Genomic DNA, 13173 nt, shown 5'->3' on the forward strand with positions numbered 1-13173 from the left:
GGATCCAAAAAGGCGTAACCAACATCGTGACCTGAAATGTAAAACTTTTTTTTTTGCATAATACAATGTAGGGACCTTGTGTATTTTGATGAAATGCATCGTAATTATGATTATAATAAATCGAAAAGTGAACTTGGGAATGTTTTGGTAGTTACGGCCTTTTGCCTTTAACGATATGTACATGTGATTTAAAAAAAATTTGCAAATGTATTTGTATTTTCAAAACACACATTAAATATGTATTTGAATATTTTTTGTATAAGTATTTTGTATTTGTATTTCGAATACTTTCTATATAAGATATTTGTATTTTTTATTTGAATATTATATTACAAGTATTTCTAATAGCTCTGGTAAATCACATCATGACAGGCAACGTAATACCATGGTCTCACCGACACTTTGAAAACGAGTTTTGAAACTGTGGGCTGATGGCTGTTCACACCGGCTGTTAGTGTTTTCGTTGACATTTCTTACATCTTTTGTTTACAGTTTGGTTTTTCTTTTATTACAATTTTAATGTGGCGTATTAAAGATGACAAAATATGAATACCACTTCGATAAATATATATAAGAAATTAGTGTATTCACCGATTGGAATGAGTGGAACGTGAGTTTTCAGCGTTCGACCTGAAATGTAAAAAATTTACATGGACAAAAACACAAGTTTTAGCTCGAAAACCAGTTTTAGCAGCGAAAACATGTTTTAGATGTCGGTCAGAACATGGTTTAACTTGGAAATATGTTTATGAGTTAAAAGGAGAACCCAATCAACTTCTATCTATGTATATGGATTTTTCAAAATAAGAGAAAAGCCAGCGAAAGTTGTTCATGCAAGTAGCATTTGGAAAAAATGGTCGATGTTTCTTCATAATAATTATTTAGAATTGAAGATCCATATGATGAAAATGCTTATAGTAAACTAAACTATCGCACATATTGCAAGCAGACCTAATTGTGTTGTCCACATCTATGATTTTTTTTTTTTATCGAAATACGTAAATAATTCAATAGTTAATACCATTGTAAATTGATATTCGCAAGCAAATACATATACATATATATATGAATTATCTATGGAAGTATGTACATATGTGTGTGCGCTTATATTTGTAGGAAAAAAGTTGCAATTAAATTGTAAAAAGTACTTAGTGGAACTGGTTGACTGCTTATGAGACAACTGTGACGCCACTGACCCCATCGTCATAACAACGCACGCACGCAGACGCACTTAGTCAGGCATAGAATTTAGTGGTTCAAGCTGTCAGCAGCCGAGAACTGAGAATTAAGTTGATCTGTCGGCAATTGAAGTGTTAACAAATGAATATGCATTAGGGTAGTCCAAAAACAGTAAAGTAGGAATTGTAATGCTGTCACCCCTAGGATTGTTCTATACCGAAAAATATACCCCTATTTCTTTATTTTGAAATCAAAAAAATTTAGAGGTCGCCTAAAGCGCTCAAAGTTTTCCATGTGTTTTTATATGGGGGAAAAAACTTTTCGTAGAAAGAATTCTTGAAAATCAATATTTTTCAATCGGAAAACTCTGGTTCTCATCATAATTAAAAACTATTTATTTAACAATTTTTTACTACTAGCGATTTTTTATTGGCTCCCCTTTTGCATTTTTCGGGTTTTGTGGGTTTTTGGCGGACCTATAAATTACAGTTGCGATGAAAAAATTGTTAAATAGATAATTGGGCATTATAACTAGGAATCTTCTGCAGATAAGCAGAGTTTTTCGATAGAAAAATGTTAATTTTTAAGAATTCTAAGCCAATTCTTCGAAGTTGTTTTTTCCCCATCTAAAATACATGGAAAATCTTGATTTAAAAAATAAAAAAAAGGGGTATATTTTTTCGGTATAGAACAATCCTAGGGGGTGAGAGCATCACAATTCGGACTTAAATTTTTCGCATTTTTGGACCACCCTAATACACATACATACATATGTTTACATTTGTAGTCGGCTCTGTGTGTAGAAAGGTGTTTCCCTAGTAGCTACTATAAGCCGCTGGGTACTTATTAATAAAATCAGTCAGTATACATGGGTTTGCAAATAGTGAGCAATGGAAAATATTCCATAGAAATTCATACATACATACATACTTATGAACATACAGCTACTTTTTGTTTAATAATAGTAATAATATCCGATCGTAATATTTAGCACTAAACCGGTGCGGTGATACGTACAAACATATGTACATACCCAATAAACATTTTTGTTAAATCTCAATTTGAGATGCATTTGAGAATCAGTCATTTTCTCAAATCCCAAAGAATCAAAAATTTTGTACGCTCAAGTATGATAGACATTTTATTTTATTATATTACATATTGTTTATATGTAAATGAATTATGTTTTTATAAATCATATGTTTTGAGTCATATCGAGCCCTAACCGCCAAAATAACGTAAACGACATTTTTTTTTCAAAATTTTCTTTTCGATGCAGAAATATTTCTAGAGCATCTATATGCATTTCTGCATCAAAAAGAAATTTTTGAAACAAATGTCGCTTACGTTATGTTGGCGGTTAAGGCTCGATATGTTTTTGAGAAAAATACACCAGGGTAATTTTAAAATTTCAAAATTACATTTCTCGACTGGAAAATAAGATATGCGCTTCCGAGAGAAGCATTATTTTGACATGAAACAAAATGGCTTTGAAAGCAAATGTAATTCAAGGAAAAATATTGCCATTGAGCCACAATCACTCCTTGACCTTAAAAAAATTGGTCTTCGAAAAAAAACATGCAAAATCTAACGAATATATTAAAAAAACATTTTTGTATTTTTTATTATACTAATATTATAGATTTGGAGACGAGAAACACGATTCCACTGTTAAAAAAATGAAAAAAAGTTTAACCCCTAAATTTGAAGAATGCATTATATGTTGCATTTTTTATGATTTGCATTCAGCTGTGCATCCTTCACACAATTTTATATCCCTCGAACAACAAGACAAATTTTCTCCAACGTTGGAAAATTGTTGTTCCAGTGTTTGTTGGGTATACTCGTATTATTTGTACTAATTGTACATCCAGAATATGTATGTACATTCTTTACCGGATTTTGTTGCGTCTCTGTGTAGGTTGTTTGTTGTTTTTTATTTCTATGTAAAAAAAAAGAATCGTTAGAGTATTTAAAACTTCAGTTTTCTTTGCAAAACAACTTGGTTGCGCTCTATTGTTGTTTGCGTAAATAACAGTAGTACATTGGATATCTTTCTCACAATATATTTAAACAGATTTCAAAGCTGTGCGCGAGTATAAAAAGCGATATTCTCGACAATTGGAGTTTTATTGATATCTCACCGCAGCGTAGAACGGTCGAATATTTGAATATTCATCGTTCTTTAACGGTTTATAGGACTCGTTAGAAGAAAACAAAAAAAAACAGTTTGTGTAGCCATTGATCAAGCAAGTGTTCAATATGAAAGCGGAAATAAAAGAAGTCAATGTGAACGAGAAAAACCAGGATTTCAATATGAACTCACAATTGCAAGAATTTTATCGAGATAAAAGTGTATTTCTTACGGGTGGTTCGGGATTTTTGGGAAAAGGTATTATTCATTTGCATATTGTACATATGTATGTATGTGTGTATGTGTCAATGCATATTGTGAAAAATGGCAGCGGGAGTGAAAAGGCATATAGAAAAATTTGTGTATTTCGCAAAATATTGCGAAGTAACTAAAATTCAGCTGCGCATGTACAAAAAAAAAAATTTATGAATTGCAGAAGTGAGCTGCTATTGGATAAGTGGCCGCGAAATTATGCTTCGAAAAGAAAATTCTAAAAAAGAGAAGAAAATATAGAAAAACTTTTAGTGCAACGAAAAAAGTTAATTTTATTGAAATCGCAAGTGCGAAAATTACAAATTTATTTTGGAATTAATCTAGAATTCTTTTAAATTTGATGTGGTTGCTGGTGAACTCTTAAAAGTTTTATAAAAAGTGATAACACTCCCGTGCTTTACGATAAAAAATAAGTAACCGCTTTACAGTAGAGCAAGTTCTAAGTTATTATTATAAAAATGAAGAGAGGTAATGTTGGGAATAATTTAACCAATTAAAAGAAAATAGTGCTGAGTAATCTTTAATATATGGGCTTAAAGATATCGGAGAAGCATTTCGCATTTTGAAGACTGGTCGAATTTGAAGAAAATTTGTGAAAAAGACAACTTGTGTACATGGACTGCTTTTTATTCAGTTTTTTTTTGTAAAATAATTCGTGGACTCTGCTTATATTTATTTTCGATTCACTCGAGTTCATAGACAGGATTAACTGGTAGAGTTGAGGATTTAGAATATGCTGCTCTTTTAGTAAAAAGTTGGAGGGATGCATTTAAAAACAGCTAAAAGTGAAAATTACAAGCCTAAAATTGAGTATGAAATTTAAGTGCCGACTGGAATTTTGCATTTAGATGTGTTAATAATCCTAGCAGAAAAAATATCAATTGTCAATATTAGGGATGTTAAGGGTTGTTCGATGATAAACAAAGGTATCTTGATCGTGATCGTGTCGTTAGTAATGATTTTATTGACAGACGCTTGTTGAATAATATTCGGTGTAGTGATGAGTGGAATAATTTTTAAACTGTTCTGAAATTTCAAATAAGTTATCCTGATTACCCAAGTAATTTGAAAATTTTTTGGAATTTAATTCTTAATGGCAAACTAACATTAAAAACTTGTTATATAAAGTTATTCTGTAAAATGTTCTTTAATTAAAATTGTATTGCTCTTAAGTGAGCACATAATTGATTAGTAAGTCAAACTAATAGCCATATTATTTTGACTATAAATGAAGGGCTATAAAAACTAATTTTAATGACTAAGCTATCTACGTACCCTGGAAAAATGCGATTAATCCGGAATCCCTTCGTCAGAAATCGAAATGGAATGAACCGTTCGCTTTTATTTGAGCACGTCGAAGAGTTTAATTGTTCTCCATGATACCTGAACAGGTATAAAAACGACTAATTAGTTTTAAAAAATAAAAATAAATGCCTGCGCTACCCTACAAAAAATACAACTAATGCAGGATGACTCGTGCGCAATCGCAAACGCACATACGACTTATAGCACTTTTAATCTCTTTTTATGGAATGAGTTATACGCTTTCGTTCGAGCATGTCCGTTGAGGAGACTAATAGGTCCCCTATATTCCCGAATGGGTATAAAAAACGACTACCCACTTTTAAAAAATAAAAACAAAAAATTTGTTGAGCGACTAATTGATCTCCAGTAATACTCGTAAGAGAGTAGTTGCGACTAATTAATGCCCAATCGTACCCGATTGAGCTTAATCTCGGAATACCCTTTTTAGAGTAAAGTCGCAAAATTTTTTTCAGGGTAGATGCAATTCGAATATTGTCACTGCATTGTACCCGTTAAAGATGAGTTGGCAACTACTGGATCTCCAATTATGCCCGTATGAGACTAGTTGCGATTAATTAATGCTCAATTGTGCTCGATGGAGACTAGTCCCGGCATACTCTTAGATGGTATAAATGTGAAAGATTGTAAGTGAGTGCGATTATTATTTTTTTTTCGCTCTTTCCCGTTACATTGGCTGAACGTATTTCCATGCAACTTTGCACACAGATAGGTTATAGTAGGGCTGTTGAGGATCTTGTGCATTTGAATTTGCATTTGCATATTTCGGTGCATTTGCAAATTCAAAGTAATAAAATGCATACGGGTGCCGTGGTAGCAAGCATACAATTATCAAATGCAATTCGAAATGCAAATTCAAGACCATTTCCACAAAATTCTGAACAGCCCTAATAGGTATTAACATATAGGATATTTTTTGAAGGTAGTTGTCACCTGTAATTAATAAATAAAAGGAAGGGGTTCAATAATGACTTAGGTATGCATGTATCTATATAAAAATACACTCCAAGAACGTTGCCACCTGCTCAAAAAGTTAGATTCAATTTAAAAGCAAGATAAATGAAATATTTTAATAGTAAGAGCATCGGTTATTGGTAGCAGATTGAGATTCAGGTGTAACATTCTATTCAAACTCGTATTATGCGGGCGGATACGCAGGCAAATGCTAATATGTAGATAAGGATGGCCCAGAAAAAATGAATGCGAAAAAGTAAATTAAAAATTTTAACGACTTCACCCTTTAGAATTGTTCTAAATCGAAAAAATATACCCACATTTTTTTTAAATAAAAAATATAAAGGTTCACAGCGCTCAAAGTTTTCCATCTAAATAGAAATTGTTTAGAATCCTTGGAAATTCTTCATTGCATTTTTTTGGGATTTTTCGGGGGCCAAGAAAAAATAATTATTAAATGCATGAGGCCCATTAAGATAATTGTTGTGTATCGCCTAACCATTTTCTTCATGCTTAACCGCAAACATAGTATACAGCAAATTGGCACGCTGCTTATTTGTTAATCTGCTTACATACCCGTACATAAATGTAAACAAATTTACATGTATAATTTTTCTCTTCCATCTTTTGCTTTTAGTTTTAATTGAAAAAATATTACGGGCCACAGAAGTAAAATGTATATACATACTAATACGCCCCAAAAAGGAGCAAAGTGTTGAAGACCGCATAGATGCTATGTTCAAAAATCCGGTAAATTTGATATTAAGCAATAAAACAAAAGTACAAAGATTTACATAATTGTTTTGAAATTAAAGCTTTTTGCCGAGTTGAATCGTAAAAAACCATCGGCAAAAAAACGTATAGTACCAATTCTGGGTGACTGCCTTCTGGCCAATTTGGGCATTTCACCAGCTGATCGCCAAACTTTAATTGATGGGACTCAAATAGTCATACACAGCGCAGCTACGGTCCGCTTTAATGAACCACTCTACAATGCATTAGCTATAAATGTGCGCGCTACCATGGATTTAATAAAATTGGCGAAAAATATGTCTAAGCTAGAATCCTTCGTCCACGTTTCATCTGCCTTTGCGAATTGCACAGTCTTTCACGTGGATGAAGTGTATTATACAAGTGAGCTGAAAATAACAGCTGAAAATATGTGCAAAGTGGCCGAGTTATTGGGCCCAGAGAAAACCAATCGTATGACAAGTGAATGGTGTGGCAAATCGCCGAACACATATACCTTTACAAAAGCTTTGGCGGAAGAGGCTGTGCTCTCGCAAGCAAAGCAATTACCGATATGCATATTTCGGCCTGGCATAGGTATGTTTTTCTACAACTTAATAGCATTGAGTACAGAATATTAATATGAGTATGTGCATATTGTAGTTATACCCACCCACAGTGAACCCTTGATCGGTTGGGTGGATAATCTTTATGGACCCATGAGCATTTTGTTCGGTGTAGCGCATGGTATACTTCGCGTTCTCTATGTACATCTGGATGCAAATGCGAACTTCGTGCCTGTCGATATGTGCGCCAATCTAATGTTGGCCTCAGCATGGAATACGGCGAAACCCGTAAACAAATTGTGAGTAATTTCAAACTCTTTATAGTACAATTATAATGTTGTAGTGAGTGCGTTACACAGTGGGAGGTCCCCATATAAGCGGCAGCCAAAAGTAGTAACCGTACTATAAATTCGCTGAAATTTCGTATATGAGCAAATCTCACGGGTTGTTACATTTATCGATGAAAACGTGTTTCTGCTCGAAAATAGAGGCACACTTATCTTAGAAACTGCGCTATCTTCAGTTTTGTATAAGGAACAAGATTGCAACGCGAAATAGTATTTAAATGAATAATATAAACTAAAATCAGTAAAAATACATGCAAGTACATATTAGTGGTATTCGCGCTTCTGTGTATTCGCTGTATCCTGCGTAAGTGTAACTGGACGAGCATGTGGTTGTTGTTGCATGTATATTTGATGTACTGCCAGCAACAACAAATCACACGCTCTTGCAGTTACGATTACATAACATACAACGAATACACATAAGAGCGAATTCCCCTATTATACCCGTAGTTGCGTATGTAACGTATACGCCCCGTAGCACCACACGCATTTATCTAACACGTTTACTCGAACACCCCCACTAAAAAGTAATATTATTTAAAAGTAATTAAATATTGGCATGGCAGATTTTTACACAGTATTGCTTTTATAACAATTTTAGAATGAATTACGAGTGTGCCAGTAAAAATTGTAAAAATGGAGTTTTAGTTTCTTAAATCATAGTCAGCTTTTACTCAACGTAATTTAATTTCACCGTTTTATTTTAACAGTTTTAAGTACCTAAAATTATTAATTTTACAAATCGTAAAATTTGAAAAGTTACAAAATAGCTACAAAAGATGTTCTGCATGCTGCAATTTTTATTTGGTTGCACACTAGGGTGGTCCAAAAATGCACGTGAAAAAGTAAAGTCGAAATTTTATGCTCTCAGCTCTAGGATTGTTCTATAACGAAAAAATATACTTATTTTTTTATTTTGAAATCAAAAAATATTTAGAGAATGGTATTGAATAGTTAAAAATCAATATTTTTCTATCAGAAAACTCCGTTTATCTGCAGGAGATTCCCAATAATAGTACTCAATTGTTTATTTAACTATTTTTTTATTGCAACAACAATTTATAGGTCCACCAAAAACCCACAAAACCCGGAAAAATGCAATGGGGCGATCAATAAAAAAAAATTGTTAGTATTAAAAAATGGTTAAATAAACAATTGGGTATTATTATTGAAAGTCTCCTGAAGAGAACCAGAGTTTTCCGATCGAAAAATATTGACTTTCAAGAATTCCTAACCATTTATACGAAAAAATTAATTTTTCATATATAAAAATACAGCTTTAAAACTTTGAGAGCTTCGAGCGACCTCTAAATATTTTTTGATTTCAAATAAAAAAATAGGGGTATACTTTTTTTCGATATGGAACAATCCTAGGGGTTGAGAGCAGTACAATTCTGACTTAACTGTTTTTGGACCCTAATGCACACTCTTGAAACTTCACAGATATGTTGAATTTAGTGCCAGCGCTCTTTGCTTTTAATATGAACATTCTATTTGAAAACTTCACAAAAGTTTTTAAAATAAAAATAATTGTGATTTTTTTTGAGTGAAAATGAAAAAAGGAGTAATTTCGGTACTTTCTCGCCTAAATAAACGTCTTAAAGGCTAGAATTGTTCAAATGCTTGCTTTATTTTTTATTGTACTTGAATCTAAATCATATTTAAATTTATAAACAATTCGCAAGAATAAGTTGAATCCCAATTAACAGGAAGAGCTCTCTATATATGTATTTTCACTCTTAAATATATCAACTATTTATTTCAAATGACTCGAGAGTTGTACTTGAAAAAAAGTAAATTTTTCAGGCTTATTCAACCGCCCCCAATATACAATCTAGTACCTGATGAACGTAACATGCTAAAATGGGATACTTATCGACGAACTTTGGAGGAGCATGCACCTAACATGCCACTTACAAAAATGGTTTGGTTTCCCTTCGCAATAATCGTCAGTTCAAAGTTATTGTATAATATTTTGATATTAATCTACCACATAATTCCTGGATATATTTTCGATTTCATACTCCTGTTGATGGGAAAGAAAAGAAGGTACTTAAACATGCAAGTTCATATAAAAAGCAACATACATAGGTGGAGAACTAAATGCACAACACATTCGTTTTAGACCTAATGTCTAATAAGTATGCAATAGAGCTCGAAACAATTCAAACTTTTTATCAATACGAAATTGCAAATAACTCACTCGAACAAGTCTCCGGCTCTATTTAGTTGTCCACATACATATGTATGTGCAAATGTAAGTACATAAAGTGAAGAGTTTTATTAATCAGAAGAATGCATTTTTACACTTTTACAGAATGGTGAGCACATATCGTAAAATCCACAAGCAAACTGCGGTACTCGACTACTTTGTCGAAAATAAATTCACCTTTACAATGGAAAATACGATAAAGTTGTGGCACTCACTCTCTAGCATTGATCAAAGCTTATTCAATTTCAATATGCTCGCAATAAATTGGCATGAGTACTTCTACAATTCGTTGCTTGGTTTGCGCTGCTTTTTGGGACAGGAGCAACCGGAAACTATACCAAAGGGCAAACAGCTCTGGAACAGGTACGTATGCACATGAGCAGTGTTGCCAGAATTTTTTCAGCCATGCCGCTAAATGGACAAAAGAAAACAGCTAACATCAGCCAAACAAAAAAATTTTAGGGCTAAAAAAAGGGTTGGTTGGTTGGTAGAAGCGTCATCTGAGTAGGAGGTATATAATGTGATTGTTTCCCTGATTCGATAAGCTTGTGAAGAATACCACTATGACCGTGCTGCAGCGCCCGCCATCAGCCTGATTTTTTCGGTCTGACTGCCGAAGACGCAGAAGTTTCGCGGATGTGGAGCTCTATGGGCAGTTGATGCAGGAGCACATTAAGCACATCAGATGGACACGACTTAATGGCTCCTGGAGCACCTGCACAAGCTCCTCTTTGTGTACTGCCTATTTTCCTGACGTTGTATTGTTTATCTAGGGCTGGCCACGGTACGTTATTATTGGTCGTTTGATATCCATGTACATCCGCTGGACAAGCTTTGGCTTAAATCACCAGTTTCTACTGAAGATTCTTTTACATGTATAATAAGCTGCGTAGGCTTTCTCAACCCGCCTCTCTATATTTGTCTTCCAGCTCAGTTTGGTGTCTAATACGACATCCAAGTATTTATCCTCGGAGGACAATGTGAGAGTCGTTGCATTAAGGGAGGGAAGCCTGCATTGTGGTATTTTTGTTTTATTGGTGAACAGCATCAGTTCGATCTTGCTAGGGTTGACACCCAGTCCACTTTTTTAGCTCAGGTGTTTCGCCGGAGTAAAGCTCCATCTAGGATTTCATTAATCGTTGAGGGGAAGAGACCTGATACCGCCACCACTACATCATCTGCAAACGCTACTACTTTCACTCCACCTTTGTTGAGATCCAATAGAATGTCGTTCAGTACTACCACCCATAGTAGCGGAGACAGAACTCCCCCTTGGGGAGTGCCTCTGTTTGCATAATGCTATAGCGTTACTGAACCAATGGGTCAGATATTTCCACCTCCACAAGAGATCGAACAATTGCTTCGATTGTAATGTTATTGAAGGCCCCATCTATGTCGATGAAGGCCACCAAAGTGTACTGTTTACAAAGAGTGGAGTGATTTTTCTATGGTGCCCACGGCTTCATGAAGGGCAGTTTCAGTTGACCTGCTCTTAATATATGCAAGTTGAGCTTTGGAAAGTTTGGAATTTCCCAGAAAATGCCTTATATGTAGGTCTAAAAGTCTTTAAGACTTATCGGTCGGAAGTCTTTTGCTTTTTCGTGATTTCTTCTTCCCGGTTTGGGAATGAAGTCAACTTTGACTCTTTTCCAGCTTTTCGGAATGTATGTGAAGGTGATACTGGCTTTGTAGACCCTTTACAGTCAGGATACTATAGGCTCGTGTAATTTCCGGAGCATTATCGGAATAATACTATCTGGGCCAGGGGATTTGTACGGGGAGAAATTATTTATAGTGAATTAAAATTTTTTTTTTGTCTACGATTGAGTCGAGTAGCTCTTTTGAGAGTTGATGACCATTAGTGTGAGGCCATAGTTTTGGTCTCTGATCGCAGCCGAAAAAGGTGTGTTTATGAGGCCTCTAGTGATTCCTCCGTTGTCCTTGTCCATGCACCGTCTTCTCCCTAAATAAGGTTGGGGTTGGTGTGTTCCTTGGATAAGACTTTGCTTAGCCTGGCGGAATCCCTACAGTTCTCTATGGATGTGCAATAGGACTGCCAAGAGTCCGTTTCAGCTTTCTTTACTAATTTTTTGTACTGCCTTAATTCAGCTTTGTATGACTGCCACAGTTTTGTTCTGTAGCACAAAAGGGTAAAAGTATTTAAATGTTTTATTTTTCACAAAAAAAAAACAGCAAAATAGTTACATATGTACATATTTCTCACATCCAATAACAAACTAAAGGTTATTTCCATGATACAAAAAAGAAGGTATTTTCAGTGAACAACTTTTTGATTAAAAAAGCAGATTTTTGACAATTGCTTAATTATGAAAAATTGTGTACGGAGGCTGCTCTTCCGTTGAGCTGCTTGAGTTTATATTTGCTGCCTCGATAATGCTCCCTTGGGGTGCGGGAGTATCAATTTTCTTGAAATATCTATTGAATAGTAAATGTAAATTATTAAATTCAATAATTTCCATATTTCTGCAGTTTTGCAAATATTCAACAATCCCGCCGCCAACAGAAAACTGTGCCAAAAGTATGTTAGTATAATCAATTATTTGTCCCCTCAAACAGAGTTAGAGCGCATGCAGTGTAGGTGGATTAAGTACCTACATGCAACCTAGAAGATAAGATAGAAAGAGCTCAAAGATTTTCAGAAAAAAGCTATCAGCTGAATTGGAATTTTTCTAGCTGAACGGCGAAAAAATTGCTAAATCTAGGTGGAAAATATCTAAAATGGCAACACTGCGCATGAGCATAAAATCTTGATAATAAGTAAGGTATGAACAGCGTGCGGATAAGAAGCTATTTTACTCTATATTTATTTGCAGGCTTCTCATTTTGCATCGCGCAGTTCAGCTGATAATTTATGGCGGTGCTAGCGCTTTGTTATCATGGACATTTCTACGTGCTTTTCATCTACTTTAAGGAAACGAAAATATATTTTTATAAAGTTTTTATGTAAATATGTCGTTAGAAATGCACACGTGTATATATTTAGTATGTCTTATAAAGTTTGTGTATATATTCAGTTTTTTATAACTCAAAGACTAGTATATTTATTTTTTTAAGATACGTAGGTATTTGTATTTAAAAGCTAAAAAGCCTACCTAGTGTTTTATTAATTTTGTACCAAACTCTTAATGATAAGCTTTATACAAAGTGATATTTATTTCTTTTTAATAAAAAGGTACCTTGTAAAAATGTGCATTTGTTTGCAATGAATAGATGTGAAGACGCATGTAATATGTGAGATTCTCATATATGTGTGTTAATAAACGAACTATAAAATTTCCTCCCGCTAAATAAAGAAGGTGTTAGAAGTTTATTGAATCCAATTGCATTCTGTTGACATTTGATCAAATTTGATTACAACTATACTGTGACCAAATGAGACGAATAACAAGTAATTGTTAAGCAAAAAACACAACCTAATTCTCATATAAAAATTAA

At 34.0% G+C, this 13173-nt stretch overlaps 1 protein-coding gene across 1 annotated transcript; it reads left to right on the top strand.

Moving 5' to 3' along the window:
- Window positions 1-3329: 3329 nt before the first annotated feature.
- Window positions 3330-12924, top strand: LOC118737509 (fatty acyl-CoA reductase wat-like). Its single transcript, XM_036468060.1, has 7 exons — window positions 3330-3571; window positions 6501-6613; window positions 6679-7189; window positions 7256-7457; window positions 9312-9554; window positions 9823-10080; window positions 12552-12924. Exons 1-7 carry the CDS (start codon window positions 3442-3444, stop codon window positions 12646-12648), a joined length of 1554 nt encoding a protein of 517 aa, XP_036323953.1. The 5' UTR covers window positions 3330-3441; the 3' UTR covers window positions 12649-12924.
- Window positions 12925-13173: the final 249 nt, after the last annotated feature.

Source organism: Rhagoletis pomonella, unplaced genomic scaffold (genome assembly GCF_013731165.1).
Source record: "Rhagoletis pomonella isolate Grant_MI unplaced genomic scaffold, Rhpom_1.0 Rhpom_scaffold_00004, whole genome shotgun sequence".
Classification (NCBI taxonomy): Eukaryota; Metazoa; Arthropoda; class Insecta; order Diptera; family Tephritidae; genus Rhagoletis; species Rhagoletis pomonella.

What these genes read in the sequence shown, in the direction of transcription:
- LOC118737509 (XM_036468060.1), top strand. Translation starts at nt 3,442, where the DNA reads ATGAAAGCGGAAATAAAAGAAGTCAATGTGAACGAGAAAAACCAGGAT. An exon ending in GCGAAACCCGTAAACAAATT is followed by an intron (nt 7,458 to 9,311) that starts GTGAGTAATTTC and finishes TAAATTTTTCAG; the next exon opens with GCTTATTCAACCGCCCCCAA. An exon ending in GGCAAACAGCTCTGGAACAG is followed by an intron (nt 10,081 to 12,551) that starts GTACGTATGCAC and finishes ATTTATTTGCAG; the next exon opens with GCTTCTCATTTTGCATCGCG.